General features: G+C 46.0%; 1 protein-coding gene across 9 annotated transcripts in view; it reads right to left on the bottom strand.

The window, feature by feature from the left end:
* The window catches only part of U2AF1 (U2 small nuclear RNA auxiliary factor 1), a 122794-nt gene that overhangs the window by 23096 nt on the left and 76456 nt on the right, over positions 1 to 23242 (bottom strand). For 6 of the 9 annotated variants that reach the window (XM_069202949.1, XM_069202950.1, XM_069202956.1 and 3 more), the window contains 5 exons: positions 20235 to 20306; positions 19451 to 19500; positions 18372 to 18470; positions 14541 to 14674; positions 9996 to 10088 (listed from right to left, as the gene is read on the bottom strand). In XM_069202949.1, coding sequence (XP_069059050.1) covers positions 9996 to 10088; positions 14541 to 14674; positions 18372 to 18470; positions 19451 to 19500; positions 20235 to 20306 — 448 coding nt within the window. The remainder of the gene's footprint in view (positions 1 to 9995; positions 10089 to 14540; positions 14675 to 18371; positions 18471 to 19450; positions 19501 to 20234; positions 20307 to 23242) is intronic. The other 3 variants (XM_069202953.1, XM_069202952.1, XM_069202954.1) reach the window with 2 other exon arrangements.

Genomic DNA, 23242 nt, shown 5'->3' with positions numbered 1-23242 from the left:
CCTCCAAAATCAAGATGGAGAATTTCTAAAGGCAGGGGTCACCTCAGCTCAGGACACCTTAGGGGCTGTCCTGACTGGTGGGTGACTCCTTGTTTTTCTCATTATCTCCCCTGGACTTGCCGCCAAAAGTGGGGGCTGTGTCCAGGGAGTGGGCATCTCCACTAGCTGGAGTTTCCTGGGGCATTGTAACACAAAGCCTGAGCCTTTGAGGCTCACTGCTAGGTGTTACAGTTCCTGCAGGGGGGAGGTGTGAAGCACATCCACCCAGAGCAGGCTTTTGTTTCTGTCCTCAGAGAGCACAAAGGCCCTCACCACATGGGGTCAGAAACTCTTCTCTCAGCAGCAGGCTGGCACAGATCAGTCAGTCCTGCACTGAACAATTGGGTAAAATACAGGGGGCACAGGCAGTATTTTGTGTGCATGGCATCCTGAGCGGGATGCCATGTCGACTTTGCATTTTTCTCCCCACCAGCACACACAATCTGCAATGGCAGTGTGCATGTGTTAGGTGAGGGGTCCCTTAGGGTGGCACAACATATGCTGCAGCCCTTAGGGACCTTCCCTGGTCACAGGGCCCTTGGTACCACTGGTACCTTTTACAAGGGACTTATCTGTGTGCCAGGGGTGTGCCAATTGTGGAAACAATGGTACATTTTAGGTGAAAGAACACTGGTGCTGGGGCCTGGTTAGCAGGGTCCCAGCACACTTCTCAGTCAAGTCAGCATCAGTATCAGGCAAAAAGTGGGGGGTAACTGCAACAGGGAGCCATTTCCTTACAGACCTTCTGCCCATTTTGAAGATATAACATCCCTATCCTCATTTCCATTCCTGTTGCTCCAACAGGTAGGAGGAAAAGCTAGTCTATGAATTTAATTAAGACACACCTGAGAAGGATAAAGTTACCCTTATGGTAACTCTTTGTCTGTTGGCTCTACACTGAGGGGTTGAGGGTCTGCTTCAACACTGTTCTGCACTGGAAGGGACATGCTGCTTTCTGACCCATCCATGTCCACAGATGCAGAGGTCATATCAGATCGTTCAAGACCAGTGTGCAGATTTCTGATGTGGGACCGTATTAAAAGAAAGAGCCCAATTCACTGAACGGGAAGGCGAGAGTGTGTGAAATACACGGTTAGACTGCCTACCAGAAAGAACATTACTGAAGGAAGGTAACTTGTCCTTCTGATAAGACACTTTGCATCGCAGATTCATCATCTTTTGAATCAATACACCAGCTGTACCTCAGAGGCAGTGGATCTGTGAACTGGCTCAAACAAAAAAGTTAACAGGACCAAATGGGCAAAACTCCCATCTCGATGGTCTGGGCTGTCCAGACAGTAGTGCTTCGAGAACGTTTCTAGACGTCCACGTGGCCGCCTGCCAAATGTCCAGGACAGGCAACCCATGTGCCAATGAATCCCCACGCACCCTGATGCTGCAGGATCACCTGGTAGTTGTGCTGCCTGTGAGCACCTGCACTAGCCTCCCTTTGATGGAGGGCAGGTCAGCTACAGGAGTCGGCCTTCACTGGAGATGACACCTCTGATCTCCACTTCTTCCAGATTGCTGTCCTAACTTGGAAGCGAAGCAACAGTCATCACTGTGAGCTCCAGATGGGGTAACAAAGAGGGTCTGCCTTTAACCCAGACCTGCAGATCTAGTGCAGTCAACTCCAAAATATGGAGAAGACTGGAAAGACCCTCCTGGTGCTGTGCCCACTGGGACCTCAGATCACACTGCAGAGCGCATCTGGCATGCTTGACCAACAGGATGCAAGTGGCCATCAGTCCCAGGACCCTCAATCATACTGAGATCCAGGACGGAGGTTGAAACATCTGCATCATAGCTTAAAATGTCCTGGACTATCCACGGTGGGGTGCTGGGTGCTAAACTGCAATGTAACCAATGGAGGGCAGGGTCTGCGAAGGGATCAGGTGTGCCTTAAGTACACGGATAGTGAACCCGAAGGATGGCAGGAGATTTGCTGTAGTCTGGAGGTGGTTGGTGACTGCCTGGGGGTAAGCCTACTTCAACAGCCAGTCATCAAGGTATGAGGAAGACACTAACCCCCAACCTTCGATGAGGTGCTGTTACCACCATTTCATGAACACCCATGGGGTGCTGATAAGGCTAAAAGGGAGTACATCAAACTGAAAATGCTTGTGGCCTACCAAGAACCAAATCATGCCTGTGGGTCTGCAAGTCAAGGATGTGAAATGAAAATGTCACTTACCCAGTGTACATCTGTTCGTGGCATCAGTCGCAGTAGATTCGCATGTTTTGCAATAGCTCGCCATCTGGTGTTGGGCCGGAGTGTTACAAGTTGTTTTTCTTCGAAGAAGTCTTTCGAGTCACGGGACCGAGTGACTCCTCCTTTTGTCTCCACTGCGCATGGGCGTTGACTCCATCTTCGATTGTTTTTCCCCCGCAGAGGGTGAGGTAGGAGTTGAATTGTAGTAATAGTGCCCATGCAATGGAGTGACTAAGTATGCACCTATTTAAGGTTGAGATGATACATATATAAATAATTGAAGGTAACTTCCAAACTGCTACAGGCTCCCGGGGAGGCGGGTGGGCACATGCGAATCTACTGCGACTGATGCCACGAACAGATGTACACTGGGTAAGTGACATTTTCAGTTCGATGGCATCTGTCGCTGTAGATACGCATGTTTTGCATAGACTAGTAAGCAGTTATCTCCCCAAAAGCGGTGCATCAGCCTGTAGGAGTGGAAGTAGTCTGAAATAATGTTCTTAATACGGCTTGACCTACTGTGGCTTGTTGTGCGGATAACACGTCTACACAGTAGTGCTTGGTGAATGTGTGAGGCGTAGACCATGTGGCTGCCTTACATATTTCTTGCATTGGGATGTTTCCTAGAAAGGCCATGGTAGCACCTTTCTTTCTGGTTGAGTGTGCCCTTGGTGTAATGGGCAGCTGTCGTTTAGCTTTAAGGTAGCAGATTTGGATGCATTTAACTATCCATCTGGCTATACCTTGTTTTGATATTGGGTTTCCTGCATGAGGTTTTTGAAATGCAATAAATAGTTGTTTAGTCTTTCTGATGTTTTTTGTTCTGTCAATGTAATACATCAATGCTCTTTTGACATCTAATGTATGTAGTGCCCTTTCAGCTACGGTATCTGGCTGTGGAAAGAACACTGGAAGTTCCACTGTTTGATTTAGATGGAACGGTGAAATAACCTTTGGCAAAAATTTAGGATTGGTCCTTAGGACGACCTTATTCTTGTGTAGTTGTATAAAAGGTTCCTGTATTGTAAACGCTTGAATCTCGCTTACTCTTCTTAGGGAAGTAATGGCGATGAGAAATGCCACCTTCCAGGTTAGGAACTGTATGTCGCAGGAGTGCATGGGTTCAAAAGGTGGACCCATAAGTCTAGTTAGGACAACATTTAGGTTCCATGAAGGAACAGGAGGTGTTCTTGGTGGTATAATTCTCCTAAGGCCCTCCATGAATGCTTTAATGACTGGTATCTTATATAGGGAAGTTGAATAGGTAGTCTGCAGGTATGCAGATATTGCTGCAAGGTGTATTTTAATGGAAGAGAAAGCCAGGTTAGATTTTTGTAAGTGAAGCAAGTAACCCACTACATGTTCTGGAGTTGTGTGTAATGGTTGTATTTGATTAATATGGCAGTAGCAAACAAACCTTTTCCATTTACTTGCATAGCAGTGCCTGGTGGATGGCCTTCTGGCTTGTTTTATGACTTCCATACATTCTTGGGTAAGTTGTAAGTGCCCGAATTCTAGGATTTCAGGAGCCAGATTGCTAGATTCAGCGATGCTGGATCTGGGTGTCTGATCTTTTGGTTGTGCTGTGTCAACAGATCTGGCCTGTTGGGCAATTTGATGCAGGGTACTACTGATAGGTCTAGCAGCGTTGTGTACCAGGGTTGCCTTGCCCAAGTTGGTGCTATCAATATGAGTTTGAGTTTGTTTTGACTGAGTTTGTTTACCAGGTAAGGAAGGAGAGGGAGAGGAGGAAAAGCGTAAGCAAATATCCCTGACCAGTTCATCCATAGGGCATTGCCTTGGGACTGTTTGTGTGGGTATGTGGATGCGAAGTTTTGGCATTTTGCGTTCTCCCTTGTCGCAAACAAGTCTATCTGAGGTGTTCCCCAGAGTTTGAAATAAGTGTTCAGGATTTGGGGGTGAATTTCCCATTCGTGGACCTGTTGGTGATCTCGAGAGAGATTGTCTGCGAGTTGATTTTGGATCCCTGGTATAAATTGTGCTATTAGGCGAATTTGGTTGTGAATTGCCCAACGCCAAATCTTTTGTGCTAGCAGGCTTAACTGCGTGGAGTGCGTCCCCCCCTTGCTTGTTTAGATAATACATTGTTGTCATGTTGTCTGTTTTGACGAGAATGTATTTGTGAACTATCATTGGTTGGAAAGCTTTTAGTGCTTGAAAAACTGCTAGAAGTTCTAGGTGATTTATATGCAGTTTTGTTTGATGTACGTTCCATTGTCCTTGTATGCTGTGTTGATCGAGGTGTGCTCCCCACCCTGTCATGGAAGCATCTGTTATTACGTATTGTGGCACTGGGTCTTGGAAAGGCCGCCCTTTGTTTAAATTTATGTTGTTCCACCACAGAAGCGAGAGGTAAGTCTGGCGGTCTATTAACACCAGATCTAGAAGGTGACCCTGTGCTTGTGACCATTGTGATGCTAGGCACTGTTGTAAGGGCCTCATGTGCAGTCTTGCGTTTGGGACAATGGCTATGCATGAAGACATCATGCCTAGGAGTTGTAGTACCATCTTTGCGTGTATCCTTTGTGTTGGATACATGCGTTGTATGATGGTGTTGAAATTTCGAATTCTTTGTGGGCTTGGAGTGGCTACTCCTTTTGATGTGTCTATTATGGCTCCCAGGTATTGTTGTACCTTGCGCGGCAGAATTTTGGATTTTGTGAAATTGACGGTGAACCCTAGTTTGAAGAGGGTTTGTATGATAGGATTTGTGTGATTTGAGCACTGTATTAACGAATGAGCCTTGATTAGCCAGTCGTCTAGATATGGGAACACATGTATTTGCTGCCTTCTTATGTGTGCAGCGACTACCGCTAGACATTTGGTAAAGACTCTTGGTGCGGTTGTTAATCCGAAAGGCAGTACCTTGAATTGGTAATGTATTCCCTTGAATACAAACCTTAGGTATTTCCTGTGCGATGGGTGTATTGGTATATGGAAATAAGCATCCTTGAGGTCTAAAGTTGCCATGTAGTCGTGTAGTTTTAGCAATGGCAATACTTCTTGTAGTGTGACCATGTGAAAGTGGTCTGATTTGATGAAAGTGTTCACTACTCTGAGGTCTAGGATTGGTCTCAGCGTTTTGTCCTTCTTTGGGATCAGAAAGTACAGTGAGTAAACTCCTGTGTTTATTTGTGTGTTTGGCACTAATTCGATTGCATTCTTTTGCAATAGTGCCTGCACTTCTATCTCCAGGAGATTGGAATGGTGTGTTGTCAAATTTTGTGCTTTTGGTGGTATGTTTGGAGGGAATTGTAGAAATTCTATGCAATAACCATGTTGGATAATTGCTAGAACCCAAGTGTCTGTAGTGATTTCCTCCCATGCTTTGTAATAATGACTTATTCTTCCCCCCACTGGTGTTGTGTGGAGGGGGTGAGTGACATGTGAGTCACTGTTTAGTAGTAGGGGTTTTGGGGCTCTGAAATCTTCCTCTATTTCTAGGGAATTGCCCACCTCTATATTGTCCCCGAAAACCTCCTCTATACTGTCCCTGGTAACTGGACGGTGTTGCTTGTGAGGTGCTGGCTTGTGTGCTCTGACCCCGAAACCCCCCTCGAAAGGGTGTTTTACGGAATGTGCTGTAATTCCCTCTGCTCTGCGGGGAGTAGAGTGCGCCCATGGCTTTGGCAGTGTCCGTATCTTTTTTGAGTTTCTCAATCGCTGTGTCCACTTCTGGACCGAACAGTTCTTTTTCATTAAAAGGCATATTGAGAACTGCTTGTTGAATCTCTGGTTTAAATCCAGACGTTCGGAGCAATGCATGCCTTCTGATAGTTACAGATGTATTAATTGTCCGTGCAGCTGTATCTGCAGCGTCCATGGAGGAGCGGATCTGGTTGTTGGAAATGGTCTGTCCCTCCTCAACCACTTGTTTTGCCCTATTTTGTAAGTCCTTGGGCAGATGTTCAATGAGATGTTGCATCTCGTCCCAGTGGGCTCTGTCATAGCGCGCAAGTAGTGCCTGGGAGTTCGCGATGCGCCACTGGTTTGCAGCTTGTGCTGCGACTCTTACCAGCTGCATCGAACTTGCGGCTTTCTTTATCTGGGGGTGGTGCATCTCCAGATGTGTGAGAGTTGGCCCTTTTCCTAGCTGCTCCTACAACGACAGAGTCTGGTGGCAGCTGTGTAGTGATGAAAACCGGGTCTGTAGGAGGCGCCTTATACTTTTTTTCCACCCTTGGTGTGATTGCCCTACTTTTGACCGGCTCCTTAAAGATTTTTCGCGTGCCGGAGCATACCAGGGAGCATAGGCAGGCTTTGGTATGAGCTGTGGGTGGAGGAGAGTGTGTTGAATAAAAAATCATCCTCGACCTGTTCTGAGTGGAGGCTTACGTTGTGAAATTGTCCTGCTCTAGCCACCACTTGAGAATACGCGGTGCTGTCTTCTGGTGGAGATGGCTTCGTAGGGTATGCCTCCGGACTGTTATCTGACACTGGGGCGTCGTATAGGTCCCATGCGTCTTGATCTTGGTCACCCTGGCTTATGGTGGTGTGAGCTGGGGAGTGTGATGGAGTTCGTGCTGGTGAGATGTTAATCACAGGCGGAGGAGAGGGTGGTGGGGTAACTCTTTTCACCACTTTTGGTTGTGGTGTCTGTTCAGTTTGGAACTCCAACCTTCTCTTTCTTCTAATGGGGGGAAGGGTGCTTATTTTTCCTGTCCCCTGCTGTATGAAGATACGCTTTTGCGTATGGTCCACATCAGTTGATTGTAGCTCTTCCTCAAACCTATGCTTTTGCATTTGGGAGGTTAGCGAGTGCTCTTCTGTATAAGAGCCTGAAGCTGGGTCGCTTGCAGTTTGTTTCGGCACCGAAACCATGTCTGCGTGTTTTTTCGGCTCTGAGGTGATTTTTTTCTTTTTCGGGGCCGAAACCTCTCGGCGTCGATCTTCTGCGGTGCCGCTGTCTCGGCGTCGAGCCGTGTCCACACCGGCATCTCGGTGTCGAGGCTTGTCTCCAGCACTTTCTCGGTCCCGAGAAGGCTGCGTGCCAGTGTCTCGACCGGAGTCGGACGATCTCGGCACTGTTTGGGCCTTTTTCGGTGCCGACGGTCGGTCACCAAATTTATGGGTGGAGCCATGGCCTGATGGCAGTGGCGTCCCCTGGGCCTTGTAAATCTTCCTCTGTGTGGTTTTCGACGTCTTACTCACGGTTTGTGTATCGTCGAATCCTTCGGAGTCCGATTCTTGGATCGAGAAGGTACCTTCCTCTTCCTGCTCCTCGAACTCTCGGTGGGCTGTCGGCGCGGACGCCATCTGAAGTCTTCTGGCTCGACGGTCTCGGAGTGTCTTTCGGGACCGGAACGCACGACAGGCCTCACAGGTGTCTTCACTGTGCTCAGGTGACAGGCACAGGTTACAGACCAAGTGTTGGTCTGTATAGGGGTATTTATTGTGGCATTTGGGGCAGAAACGGAACGGGGTCCGTTCCATCGGCGTTCTTCAGCACGCGGTCGGGCCGACCAGGCCCCGACGGGGGATCGAAAAACTACCCCGAAGGGCACCGGAGCTCTTCGATCTTCGATGCGGTGTTGAATCTAAGTACGCCGATCCCGAACGCAACAATACAGACAAAAATCTTCCGAAATTAGCTAATTTTCCGTTCCGAAACTCGGAGCGACAGGAACACGTCCGAACCCGATGGCGGAAAAAAAACAATCGAAGATGGAGTCGACGCCCATGCGCAATGGAGACAAAAGGAGGAGTCACTCGGTCCCGTGACTCGAAAGACTTCTTCGAAGAAAAACAACTTGTAACACTCCGGCCCAACACCAGATGGCGAGCTATTGCAAAACATGCGTATCTACAGCGACAGATGCCATCGAACATATGCTTCCACATGGGCCCTAGGAAGGCATACATTATACCAGGACTTATTTGCTAAATTGATTGTAATACAAATTGCCAAACTCTTCCCATATAGTCTTGAGGGATCATTGGCATCTCTTCTCGACTTCAAAAGCTTTAGTGGCCCACGGTTTCCACCTGCTAAGGCCTCTTTTCTGACCTAATTCAGTCTCCAGGACCGAGTTAGGGTGGGCCTCTTGAATCTCTTTTCGCAGAAAAGAATAGAGAGGTCTAAAATGAGAGAGGCCACCATCCTTTTACACTAAGAAGTAGCAAGATTAACAATTAAAACCGACTTCTGGTGCCTTTAGACAAACCTGCCTGCACTTCCTGCTGCAAGAGCGACAGGTGGCCCTGTGTCAGCCAGTGCGCTTAACGGGCGGTGGAGTCGAGAAAAAAGTAAAGTATAACCCTGCTCAACAATCTGCAGGACCTACCTGTCCAAAGTTAAAACCTGCCACCCTGGCAGAAAGAGTTGCATCCTGCCTCCAAAGGGGCATGCTAAGAGCCTTGGGTGGTTGGGGGGGGGGGGGGAGGGGTGACAGGGAGGGCTGAATTATGGTGAGAACTCCACTCTTGATGAAAAAAAGACCTGCATGCAGTTACAGCCCCTTCCTCGTCAAGGGCAGAAGACAGGTCCTTTAAAAACTTTGTTATAAAAGGTAAGCACATTGCCCAATAAAAGATTCCCAGACATAAAAACACTGGCTTTGTGGAGGTCCGTTTCCAAACAACTATTGTCAGAACTTAAAGTTTTCCTTACATAGCGGAGGTGAAAGATTTTAACCAAATAAATAAATTCAAGACAGAAAAAAGGTATCCAATGAAGGTAGAGCACAAAAAGACCATGTCATCATTGAAATCGTTGTGTGCAAATGAAAGAAAGTGAAAAACTGAATATTAAAAATACCAAAATGTAACTTACTGAGCATATATTAATATCATCAAAAGGTCACTTGTTTAAATGAAGGAGTTTAGCAAGGGAACATGGGCTTAGTCCCACAAATAGTGTACTTCACCAGGAGACTGATGTACTGTGTGATAGTACACGAGGAGGCTGCAAGATAAAGTGAGGGTAGACTGCTCAGATCATGGACACAAAGGGGAAGGGGTGCCCAGATGTACTGTGAGGGTAGACTGCTTACAACATGGGCTTAGGTGGATACTCCAAGATATCGGGAGAGTAGATTGCACATCGTTCTCAGGTGGATGCTCAAAAACATTGAACGGATAGACTGCACACAACATAAGCTTAGGTAATGTTCTAAGATATTTGTGAGGGTAGACTGCACAAAACATAAGGTTAGGGGATGTTCTCAAATATTCGTGAGGCGTGACTTGGCACAACATTGTCTCAAGTGATGTCCTAAGATATTGTGCAGGTGGACCCCTCACAAAAGATGCTCTACAACATGCAGAGCCACCTTAGAGTAGATTGCTCATAGCATAGGTTCAGGGGGAGGCTAAGACACTGAAGGTAGACTGCTCACAGAAAGGCTAAAGAAATATGTGCTAAGATATTGGGAGGCTAAACGGCTCACAACAAGGCTACTCTAGGGATGCTCTATGATAATGAGAGGGTAAACTACTTGCAGTGTAGGGACTTGGGGGGGCGGGAGAGGGGGAAGATGTCCTAAGGAACTCTAAGGAAAGACTGCTCAAACCGTACGATTAGAGAGGGACGCTAGAAGTTACTGAGGGTGGAGGCTTAAAGCTTAGGTACAGGGACAAGAGGGTGCCCTAAACTAATTTGAGGGCAGACTCCTCACAACACAGGCAGAGGGCGGTGTTCTGATGAACCAGGGGTAGAGAGGCTCAGCATGGTTCCAGGAGAGTGCTTTTACACCACCTGGTAAAGTGGCTCAGTACTTACTTCTTGCGTCGGCGACCATACAATTCACGGCGAAGCTCTCTGGAAATAGGTTTCAGGTGCATGAAGTTACAGAACCCTCCTCGTGTGCACTCCCTGAGGAGAGAAGCCAGATTTCAATCAGCAGATATGACATTGAGAGCAAGAGCATTTGAGGAAGTGTGTGCAGGTGAACCTTCTGTACAGTGATGCGTGCGGGAGATCTGCTCTTTGTAAAGAGACGTGAAGTGGTCCCAGCGGCATCCCTCACAGAGCAGGGCAGTGAGAGTATCTCAGCTTCCTATACATAGAGGAGCACAAGGACCTCAGGAGAAGTCAATTCAGAAACAGGACAATCCAGGAAGCATGGGCACCCTTTACATAGAACAAGACTTAAGGTGCACTATCTGTAGAGATACAAATACAGCAAACATCTGTTCAAATATGTTACTTACCTTTAATTGTAGCTATGCAGTCTGGTACCTTCCACTGCAAGATTCTTTTGCCACCTTCTGGTCAGGTCTGGAATAATTTTTCAAAATGTACTTTCAAAAGGTTTATCTATGAATGACCAAGACCCTGGACAGACCAATTTCTTAAGTGTGTTTTTGGTAACCTGGAAAAAGCACATGTGTCTAGAGTTACCAGGCATGCTCACTGAGGACAGCATCCTTGGTAACCATCTACCACGTACAGAGTTCTAATAAAGCCCTCTATGAAACCTTCTGCACATCTAGGGGCATATGCAGCATTCTTTTCAAGCTACGGGGTCTCAGGGGGATAAGTGGTGGTTTTAACCTCAACAGGGTCTCTGCTGGTTTTGCAATTTGGGCTTCTGGATTGTCCTGCAGCAGACGTTTGGGTGAAGGACCACCCCACCTGCCCACAGTGCTACAAGAAGTTAGTGGATACAGGCCTGAATCTGATGGGCAGACCTTGCAATCAGAATTTAGGGGCTCCTTAACTTCCTGGTCTTTAGTATTACTTGAGACTTTTGAGAAACATGAAAAATAGAGATGGAAAATGAGCATTAACGTAAGCTCCTGAAGTCTTTAGAAGACTGCACCAAACTTCTCTACAACACACATGGCATTCACATGAAGCACTGATTAGTTTAGGTTCAAAGTCAGGCCTGAGCCCAGAGTCAGGGGTTGTCATCCGATGAAATGTCACAAAGAATTTTAAAAGCACAGAGTTGGAGCACATCTGCCTTCCTTGCATCCGGGTATATGTCAGCCTGGGTTCGGAAAGCGCAAGCGAGAGTCATGAGTGATCATTATGAAGTTAAAAGTTGATTAGATACTTCACGATCGCAGCCAATCCAAGCTGGAAGTTCATCATCTACTCAAAGTGTTCTAACAAGCATCACAAGGGACTTTTGCTGTTACTCTTCAATTTTCTCAAATATTTGACTGCACAAGTCTTAGGAAGGCCATAATCAAAGCAAAGTACCTTAACCACAGGCTGGATATAAGGGAATGTCCTTTAGGGGTATCAAACGCTATACATGTACACTCCCTACATAGATAGGACCTACAAAGGGACTGAAAACCTGTTTATCACTTCTCTAAAAGACTCTCTAACCTGCCCGAGCCAAGAAACCAAAATGATAATTGAGCACGCAAGAAAAAGTTAAAATAGCCATCCACTCATCATCAGGACTGAGTACATCATCGGCACTGTACTGCTGGGCTACTGCAATGTGAATAAAAGTTCATAAAACCCAATCAGGATTCTTACAAAGTGTTTAAGGGTCTCAAGGTGCGGGGGGAGGGGTTGTCTGCAGTTTAGGTTTTGATGTCCTTCCTGAATTGCGGCAGCAATTTTGATTGGCAGAGGCAGGAAGTTACAGGTCTTCGCAGCAAGGTAGGAGAGGGGTCTTGCGGATCCGTGGGATAGTGGCTGGGGCCAGTTGGGCAGAGCAGAGATGTCAGGAGAGGAAACCAAAATGATGACTGAGCACGGAAGATGGTTGAGGTATGTAGGTCCAGCGTTGTGGAAGGCTTTGTAGATGTGTGTGAGGAGCTTGAAGGTAATTCTTTTGTCGATAGGTAGCCAGTCAAGGTCTCAGGTGGCCGGTGATGTGGCTACAGTATGGGATGTTCCCGATGAGTCTGGTGGAGTTGTTCTGCAGTTACTTTAGGAGTTGGGTGGTGCAAATATTTATTTGGCGGTTCATTGAGAGAAGAAAAGGGGGAGGGAGAAAGAAGAAAAGGGGGAGGGAGAGAGAAGGAGAGAGACAGAGAGAAGGAGAGAGACGGAGAGAAGGAGAGAGACGGAGAGAAGGAGAGAGAGAGAGAAGGAGAGAGAGAGAGGAGAGAGAGAGGGAAGGAGAGAGAGAGGGAAGGAGAGAGAGAGGGAAGGAGAGAGAGGGGGAAGGAGAGAGAGAGGGAAGGAGAGAGAGAGGGAAGGAGAGAGAGAGGGAAGGAGAGAGAGAGGGAAGGAGAGAGAGAGGGAAGGAGAGAGAGGGAAGGAGAGAGAGGGAAGGAGAGAGAGAAGGAGAGAGAGAGAGAAGGAGAGAGAGAGAAGGAGAGAGAGAGAGGAGAGAGAGAGAGAAGGAGAGAGAGAGAGAAGGAGAGAGAGAGAGAAGGAGAGAGAGAAGGAGAGAGAGAGAAGGAGAGAGAGAGGAGAGAGAGACAGAGGAGAGAGACGGAGAAGGAGAGAGAGAGAGAAGGAGAGAGAGAGAGAAGGAGAGAGAGAGAAGGAGAGAGAGAGAGAAGGAGAGAGAGAGAAGGAGAGACAGAGAGAAGGAGAGACAGAGGAGAGAGAGAGGAGAGAGAGACAGAGAAGGAGAGAGACAGAGAGAAGGAGAGAGAGAAGAGACAGAGAGAAGAGAGAGAGAAGGAGAGAGAGAGAGAAGGAGAGAGAGAGGGAAGGAGAGAGAGAGGGAAGGAGAGAGAGAGGGAAGGAGAGAGAGAGAGAAGGAGAGACAGAGGGAAGGAGAGACAGAGGGAAGGAGAGACAGAGGGAAAGAGAGAGAGAAGGAGAGAGAGAGAGAGGAGAGACAGAGAGTAGAGACAGAGAGTAGAGACAGAGAGAAGGAGAGAGAGAGAGAAGGAGAGAGAGAGAGAAGGAGAGAGAGAGAGAAGGAGAGAGAGAGAAGGAGAGAGAGAAGGAGAGACCGAGAGAAGGAGAGACAGAGAGAAGGAGAGACAGAGAGAAGGAGAGACAGAGAGAAGGAGAGACAGAGGAGAGAGAGAAGGAGAGAGAGAGAGAAGGAGAGAGAGAGAGGGAATGAGTCAGTGTAAGCAGAGGGGGTGAAGCTCAGTATGAGGACTTCGGTCTTGTCTAGCTTGAGGCAGCTCTTCTTCATCCAGGTGGCGACTGTCTTCGTCCCTTTGTGGAAGTTGAGCTTCAGGCTGTGGGTTCATCTGTGAGGGAGAGAATCAGCTGGGTGTTGTCAGTGTAGGAGCCTATGTTGGATGCGTGGCTTTTGATGATGGCTGCAAGCAGGGCCATGTAGATTTTGAAGAGGGAGCTCGGGGAGGATCTCTGAGCTACTCCGCAACTGATCCTAGTGGGTTCTGAGTTGAATGGTGGAAGTATAACTCTCAGTGTTCGGCCAGTGAGGAGGGAGCAGATCCGTTCTAAGGCTTTCACACAAATGCCGGCGTCGTGGAGCCCTAAGCAGTGGGTGAAGTGGGAAACGTGTTGAAGGCAGCTGAAGGTCCAAGAGGATGAGGGCAGCAGTTTCACCTCGGTTGAGGAGGGTGCAGATCTCATCTGTCTCTTGGTGCTGTGGTTGCTTCTGAAGCACGATAGGGAGAGGTCCAGGACGTGGTTCGTTTCAATTGCAGAATAAAGCAGCCAGACTGTCACGGAGTTTAAAAAGATCACTTAGAGCCAGCACCAAAGACACTTCTTCAGCTGCTGCTGAAAAGACCCACGTTAAAGTTCTCTGCACTATAAAGAAGACCGACTGGGACAAAACCAGGGATCCATGCAAACCTCGACACCCATTACATCCCAACCAATAATATTTTGTCTGTCGCACTGCATCAGATTACCCAAAACAATTGAGAGACTAAAATATGAAGGCAGATTCTTAGAAGTACAAGGCCCATAACTCTGGAATGCACTGGCCCCCCAACCCAGAGAGCAGATCCAACAGAAACGGTGTTGACCTTGGAAGATTTCATCAAGGAACAGAACACTAAAATATCTATGTTGAGGACACTGCTAGTAACAGAGACTGACCTGGAGCCACAAGCTACCTGCATACCAGTTGGCCTGAATAAATACGATAGTCCCAAAGATCATCGTCCAGCATCAAGAAGCTTTTCATCAAGTAAGCCACACGATCCTTAGTCCACTGCCTACAGTAAGGATGCCCCAAATTACCACCTTTGCCACCCCAGGGGACCGGAATATCTAGAGCCTTCACACCAAACAGCGGGATCCAGTTCAGCTGACAGATGCCCTCCTGACTGTGAAAAGGACTGGAAGAAGGCAGTGAGCTCTGCAGTCAAGAACAGGCGGCAGCAGCAGCTTTCATGTTTACAGTCATCCATCCCTGTCACCTGGTTATGTTCACAGGTACATGCGTTTACTTGATGAAAGCACGCTTACCCCATTTCGTATTGACGGCAGCATGCTTCCCGGAAATCTGTCACAGGTGAAAGCTCAGCGTGAATGGGTTGTGCGTTGAACCAACGGTTATTGAGATCCATTACTGCTTTTTCAGCATCTTCTTCTCGACGAAACTAAAAACAGCAATATTTATTGTTTAGAACCAGGCACTTTCACAGATATATATATATATACACACACACACACACACACATATATATACACACACACATTCTAATTTTGTGTCCGATTCTTGTATCTTTTTTATGCCTAGTCTTTTTAGGTGTGAGGAAAACTCCAAGTCTGGTTTAGTTTTAAATATGTTCGGACAATTGCTGTAACTGTCTATGCTGTAACACGCCTGTCCTTTCTGTCCAACTGTATGCTGAATTAAAGGGCACATTTACTAGCTTTTGGCTCAGCTTCTTTTAATTAGGTTCCAGTTTCATTTGATTAGTGACCTCTTTTCTTGCTTCAAAATGAATTTTACTGAAAGTATAGAAATAACGGGGGTAAGAATGCTCGATTTGCGCCATCCGGAAGACTGCCCCGTCTGAATCTGCCGCCTGAGTGCTGCCCATACATGGCAGTATTAGCTAGGGTTGCTTACAAGGAGGCAATGAAACTCAGGAAGCAATGTCTCAAAGAAGAGAGGTGGGAGCAATTAGTGGATACTTGCAAGCTCAGGGATGTGAGGTCCTTCTGGAACATGGTGAATGGGAAGCCTGTTTACCAAGCTTCCCCAGACACTGTAGGGACCACCATACCCACCCAAAAATGGGTTGCCCACTTCGAGAGGGACTCCTCACTGGATAGTGTAGAACAATTGGTGGAGATGGATGTGGCTGTTCCCTCTCCGTTGTGCTTTAAATTGGAGGAATTTCAGGTTGCCATCATTGGAAGCCCTACCAATAAAGCCCCCGGCCCGAATGGCAGCCCTATGGTCTTATATAAAGGAAAACAGTGCCCTATGGGCTTCCACTATTGACTAATGTACTTAACACTGCAATGAAAACTGGTATCCCTAGCTCATGGAAGTTAGCAGTAATAGTCCAGGTCTTTTAAAAAAAGGGTGTAGTCAGGACCCAGCGTGCTACCGCCCCATCTCCTTGCTGGACACCACGGTTCAGATAGTGGGACATATTGCCCTCCTCCGTATTGAACAATGGATCCAAGAAAATATCTGCCCAGCCCAATATGGTTTTAGAGAGGGCATAGGGACAATGGAACAGTGCCTTAATCTATTGGTATGTAAATATGAGGTGGCCAAGAAGGGCGCCGTCTACCTCGGCTTTATGGACCTGAGCTGTGCCTTTGATAGGGTTGTTTGATCAAAGCTATGGTCAATCCTGGAAGGTCTTGGGCTGCCCCAACCTTTGGTAAATTTCCTTCGGGCGCTCCACTAAGATGTTAACGCCTCAGATTTAGAACGGCAGTGGAATGCTCCGATGTCTTTAAACTAGCAAGGGGAGCCAGGCAGGGGTGTGTTATGCACCAATCCTATTTTTATTATATATCAATGGCCTGAATTTCCATCTAGTTACCCATGGCAAAGATTTTTTTAAAGTCAAAAATAATCCCGTCCCCTCTTTATTAGAGGCAGATGATGCGGTCATCCTTTCTCGCACACTGAATGGTCTCAAAGTTCTTTCTGGTGGATCGGTTTGTTGATTTTATGGGTGACCTGCAACTGGATGTTAACACCTCTAAGACAAATTTTATGGTTTATAGGAAGGGGAACCCGAAACTTAGACTGATCGTAATTAAGGATCAGGTGATAAGGGTAACCTTCTCATATCTGGGCGTCAACCTTTTATGAGCATTGAACGTGGACCAAATGTCTCGCAAACTGCAGTCTGCGCTTTGACCAGCCATATGAGGTGCTCTTTAGATGCACTCATTTAGTTGGGAGCAAACCTGTTCTACCGCTGCTGCAGATCTACAAGATGAAATGTTTACCTGTACTATTATATGCCACTAGAATCTTGGGGTATTCTAACTGTATATCCATTCAGCGCAAAGGAAATCGTTTTTGCAGAACGCTATTAGGGGTGGGACTGGCTAGTCCAAGCCGGTTTATGCATGAGGAGTTTGGTCTGGTCTTTGCAGAAGATGATGCAAAAATTGCACCTATGTTGTTGTGGATATCTCTCTGGAGTGGGGGGAATGGCAACTTTTAACCGGGAAGTCATTGAGGACTGCCTCAGTTGCGATTTAGGCCTTAAAATCCCAGGACTTAACTATACTAGATCTTCAACTTTATCAGCGGGCGCCCAGAATTATTTTTTTTTAATCCTGAAGTGTTGAAACATGCTGACAAAAAGACCAGGAAGGAACTGCTATTTAGGCAGTTCAGTGAAAGTAGACAAAATGCGGTCTTGGGCACAGAGTCGGCCAGGGCTCTGATGACTTTAAATACCACTCTCAGCCCGGAACCCTCTCTTTCCTTTGTTAGAAACCCATGGGAAAGAGCCCTACTCATCAGGTTCAGACTAAGCTCTATCTCTTGCAACTGATGCTTCCAGCCTAGTCAATATAAGCCCTCTGCGATAAAAATTTGCCCCTGCGACAACACTTTGCTCCAGACCATAGAACACTTGGTCTTGTTCTGTAATTTTTATGATTCACTTCGGAAAAGATTTCTTCTGCCCGTTCTTAAAACCAAGGTTTTTTTTAATCAACATAGCCCTACTTATTTTTAATATTTATAACTGCTGAATGATTCCATGGTTGCAGTGGCAGTTTCTGTCTTTTGTTTTAAAAATGCCTTGCGGCGGAACAAGATAATGAACTTTGGGCCTTAGATTTTTATGGCTTCTTAAGACAGAATATATGATCTTTATTTAAGAACCCATGGTCATGATATGACCTTGTTTCTTTTTAAACATTTTTGGTTTTTAACATGTCTGATTGTTTATCATATGAATTAAGTAAATTGTAATGCTTTGTACTTTTATGATTATTTTTTATAATCAAAATAAAGGAAATTCATTCATTCTGAAAGGATACACTGTCAATTTTGTTTGGTACTTTTGATCCTTTGAACTAAAATAAGTCCCAAACTTCTCCAAGTTCACTAAGTGCAGTAACACTGGAAATCATTGGCCAGAGGGTCAATGTTGTACAAAATCGAGCATCTAGTGTACAAAAAGCAATACATGTATTTCAAGTTGTAGAGCACGCCAGGTGACTGCACCTTCTGTTATTTTGGCGTTTTCAACTCCTCTTCTACTTAACTGCAATTAAAAGCTGATGTTGGCACTCTATGCAAGGAACACACAGCAGCTTGGCATCTCACCTTCCTATGGACAGTTACCTGAATGAGACCTCAAAAACTAACCTCAGATATGGAATGACAATCCAAAGAAGCAGTTAGTGGCCCATCAAATGCCACGCTGGATTCTAAATTTGGGGTAAATAGTTTTGGTGGGCCTTGGTACTGGAATCTAGGGTGGTTTTTAGCACCAGAAGGAATACTATGTAATGGAAATAAGTGCAACAATGCAATGCATCATGGGGGAAATATCTTGTACTTGAGCACAATCCAATGTTTGTTATAAATTCAGACAAGCCACTGAATGGAACTTGCATCTTTATCACCCTCCTTGGCGCTCTGCATCAAGGATTAGTAGCTTCACAGTACACTGATCAGTTTCTGCCAGCAGTGGTCCACACTCCGCACTACCTTCATACAGATGTTCCGCCTACGATGTCAGTGCCAGCCCCCAAGATCACAGTAACAAGCTACAAACCCTATCTTCATATTACCCATCATCCCTTTGTATGAGAAGCCACTGCACTGCGACATCAAACGCCAGCTACAAACCCTACCTTCACATAGACGTTCCCCACAAGATGATCACCGAGGTTGTCACAAACGTTCATCTCCTCCACTTCCCCGTACTTCTCTTCCATTTCTGTGAAGACTTCCTGCAAGCAACAATGAACACAGAGATTTTAGCACTTCTAGAAAATATGTGCACCACTTTACAAAAGGAGACAGATACACCTTGAGGTTGGATTCCGCACTATTCTGTGTCTCTCACTGAACAGCTGCTTGAGACTAAACTATCCCAAGTGCTTGAGAGCTCAGTCATGAATCACTCCTACAAGTTTGTTTGGTGAGGGCTTCAAAACAACGAAGAGCGAACAATGGACTAACAGGTTATCTCCATCTCTAAGAGCATCGATAATACCTACACTCCCAGTATAGCCCTGAGAGGGTCACATTGCAAACTAAACTGTGGCACAACTGCTGCTATTGAGTATGAGCATAGTTACTAGTGTATATTAAGCTAACCACTTGCTCAGTGCTCTGCAAATTCTCAAGCATTTGGTTAAAGCATTTAAAAAAAAAAAATTATCAGAAGAAAAAAAGCCATTAGGCCTGCAGTGTTATAGATAAAACTTGCTAAAGTAAGATACTGAATGAGAGTTTTTGCCCAAAAGGTTTCATCGTGAATTAGGAAGAGATGAATAAATAATACACCGAAAAGGAATCTTTAGAAGAGTCTGAGCCTCATGTAGGCAAAGACTGCTGAAGACTGAATCTCGCCTGTGACAGCCTGTACAGGTAAAGTTAGAAATGACAAACTTTAAGCAAGACAGGTTTGCTGAGATAAAGATGTAATGAACAAAGCTGGTGTGCTTTATGTTTAGGAAATACAGCACACCTATAACTCTGAGCATACTACAGGATACATATTTCAAAGATATATTTATACAAAACATAAGAAAGCCGAAACAGCTTGTTTAAAGGAAACCAGCAGGATACATATCAAAGATATATTTGTACAAAACAGAAGACCGAAATAGCTTGTTTCATGACACCAAAGGCTGGAACCCGTCTCTCCTTGCAATCTCAGCACAGCATTTCTGTGGCAGTACAATATGGGTCTGTAGCACCTTACCTCAAAGAATTCATCATAGTGCTCCTGCATTTCCACATCGCTCACCGCACCTGTGGACAGTACAAGACAAGACACCAGTCACGGTAAGCAGGTTTGACATGGCCACATATAGCTGATGACGCTGTTACACTGCAACAAAATCCCCCATTCCCACACAGGGCCAACGCTCACGAGCAACACGGTTAATACAGTCCAAAGAAGACATCAATTTGTCTAGCTCTTCTAATGGTTGGGATTTTGGTGCTTCCCTCAAAAATACCCTGACAATCTCCAAGACAATCCCCCAAAACAACAGTGCCTGCGCTCCAGTTACAGTCTGCAGCCAAATCCCTCTGGCCCACATGGCCAGTACTCCAGTGCCTGCAACCAAATAGCAAATTCCCATGTAGGGGCAATGCTCTGGGCACAGTCTGCACCGATCTCCCTCCCCATCTGATGGCTATGAACCAGTAAGGGTCTCCACCAGCAGCCTCACCCACACAAAGCAAATGCATGGCTTGTGCCTACCCCATGCGTCCCCAGATATGGCAAAAGCACCTGCAAACATCGAACACTAAAATCTAAGATCTAACCAAGCCAATATATCGATCAATGCTACTGGTGACTCCGGCTGAAAAGCAGAGTTGATGCAGCGAGGCACGCTACAGGTGGATTCTCAGGTAACAAAAAGAAATTATGTTGCAAGACAAACTTAGAAGAAAAACCTACAACATCATTTCTCATTCCTAATTCTGGCTCTGCCCATGTAAAGTGTCCAGTACGCGCCGGGCCCACGCAGTCTTACCAGGGTTTAGCCGCGTCCAGAGCTCAGGGCAGAGACTTTGATTCCTCTCTGTAGTGACTGGGCCATCAGCGGCTGAAGCATAGAAGTTGAGAGCTTGTCAATATTTTCAGGCACTCAGTGTGTGCAATGCTACACTTAATTTTTGCGTTTTGCACAGTTTCTATGATTTTTGCACAGTATTTGAATATTTTTACAAGTGGAAAAAAACATCAAAATAGAACTGTGCAGATTAAATTTCCACTGGAAAATGGTACTGGCCATTACAGAGGTAACCCTCTGATGCAAGTGGATGATTCAGAGGAGAATTCTTAAAAACAGACGTACGCTGAAACAAGCTGAACCCTACCCTAAAGCTATAGCTCTACTGTCTGAGCAGCAAGTATATATCGCCTTGCTGTCTACACCCCTACTTCAATTGCAGATGTGTACATATGCATATCACTCTTTCTAAAGAGCTTGGTTAGAGATTGGGGCTTGTAACTTTCCAATCTAGTGAACATGTATGAATTTGCCTTTGAACTAATAGCTCATCTATGGTTTGCACAATCACATGAAAGAATACCTACAGAGACAAATGCTGACAAACTCAGAAATCCAGATGGTCTGTGACACCTTGGACAGCGAGCAATTTATGCACCGAGAGATATCTCAACTGGTTCGGAATACATCTATTTAACCCACTGACACAAATGTACGTTCTAAGCAAGCTCTTCCATGTCTTAGGGAGCAACTCAAGGACTAAACTGAACTCTTCAACCTCCCACGCCTGCCCCAATCTCACCTCACCCTCTTCAATCCACCAAGAGAGCAGCATTAGGTCACAATCGGATTGTGTACAGAGTGGGAGAACTAGGGGTAATTCACAAGTTAACTGCATCTAAAACAGCAAGCTACTGGATCAATACATAAAGATTCCTTATAGCATTTATAGACTCAAGCAGAAGGCACAGTCCATACATCATGAGAAAGCGCTCCAGCATCTTTCGGTCAATTCACAGATTTCTACATTGCACAAGAGCTTTGTCAGAGCTACACAAGCTCCTATGTCTTTAAGCCAATGCAAGGATTTGGAACTTCGCAAGAGATTGCGGTTGGCTTTGGAATAAGCGATCACTGCTTCAAGGCTTGCATCTTACAGCCGATTTGTGGAATGTGCGCATCCTCAAGAGAATTAAAGTCTCTTGGGCCAACAAATATGACATAGCTGTACTGGAGATAAATGCACTTACTCACCTGTACTCTATGCGGCTACCTCAATGTTCTCTTCATTCTGCGTCTTGAAACTGCCATCTCAGTGACAGTACATGAACATGTACCAAAGATGATGCCCACGACATACGGATCATAACTACCTGCCCGCTGGATGGTTTGGACTATCTGAACTAGGCCAGAGCGATGGGGATGGACAGGAGGATTGTCGTGAAAGGACGGGTTTATGAAGAAAGTGCTGAAACATGCAGAACCAGTTCTATTTAAAGCATGCAGGGGAATAACCAAGTAAGAATGAACATGGCAGAACAGCAGGAGTGGAAGTCAGGGTGACTCAGGTTAAGTAATTGAGGTTCACCTTATGAGACTCGGCACCTGCTCAGGAGCATGCATCCAGGTGTAGCGTTAGAAGGTACCAGGTGAAGGAACAAAAGTACAGTGCATCGACAGGAAAACGTCTACTAAGTGCAAATCAATGAGCCTTTCCTCTCAGCAGCGACACCTTATATTATTGAGAGCACTTATGAAGCTTCAGCCTAGCTCCAGCCAACATCGGACTGATGCAAACAGCAACGTGATGCGTAGCCAACGTACGAGGACAGAGTAACATGGAGGTACACCGAGAAGTGAAGACAAATGCCTGTAGATACAACAGAAACATCACAATGGGGTGAGGCAGGACAGAGACCTGATGAGTTAAGATACCGGAGAAGTGTCTAGGAGGCTTTCCTGAACTGCTCCACTCGAGAAGCAAGTCAGAGGTACAGAGACGTCAGTGCAGAGTCCTGGGACACTGTGCTGGGTAAGCCGCTGGCATATGTATTCTTTACTAGATTTCAGATTTGCAAACTAGTTAAAGATGTGTTCCCAGTAGCGTGCTCCACCTTACACGCCGAGTTCAGTCAAGTTAGTCAGATTGACTCAAGCGGAGTGCAGTACAGAGCAAACTCTGAAGTTAATTCTGGCATGGGGAGGGAGTCAACACTCAAAGTAGCAAGATGGGCTTTGTTTGGTGTCAATGACTTCTGGTGAGACCAGTGGTTAGCCTGTTAACTCCAAAGTTTGACAAGTCTAAGGATCTGATGGTGGACCAGAATTTGTAAAAGGGAAGAAAAGCTTAATTATGAGTAATACTGCAAGGTGAAACCATGCAGTTTGCTAGCTTTACTGGAAAGTGATCCATGAAGGATATAGAGAGTAATGGGATCACTCCAGAAAAACCTTTGGCACTCGCCTGGCCAAAGCAACATTTAGAAATGTAGACCGGTGTCTTACAAAGAAACCAGGTCATCGTCTGCAGTCCAGCCTAGCAGATAAAGTTTAAGAGCCTCGTCGACCTTACAGCAATAGAACTCAAATCAGTAAAGATGCTGTTCTACTGGCAGATGTCCACCAAAAGTTGCGTTGTACAAGAGATGTTTTGAATTACTATAAAGAGCTGCATGTAGCTTTGAATGCGGCACACAATGCCAACATAGCAAAGGGTGCTTTCCAGGTAACTTGCTGGATCTCACCGGTGGCAGGTTTAAATACGAGCTTGGTCAAGGGTGGCTCGGGCAATGCTCAAAGTTCCACTGTGCAAGGGGTCCCCTCGAAACTGAGACAACAAACAGTTCCTCCACACGCTATATGACTACGTAATTTAAGAAAGATAAGATGCTCTCCACTGCAGCCACAAAGCAGCCAAGAAGAATTTGCAAATACTCATTTGAAAGATCAACATGAGCAAGCATCAGAGTGAGTTTGCATAACAGCCTTGGACTGACACCGAGCGGAGGTCCTTCTTGTGTGGCACATGA

Source organism: Pleurodeles waltl, chromosome 8 (genome assembly GCF_031143425.1).
Source record: "Pleurodeles waltl isolate 20211129_DDA chromosome 8, aPleWal1.hap1.20221129, whole genome shotgun sequence".
NCBI lineage: Eukaryota > Metazoa > Chordata > Amphibia > Caudata > Salamandridae > Pleurodeles > Pleurodeles waltl.
This window is presented reverse-complemented; position numbering and strand designations above follow the sequence as displayed.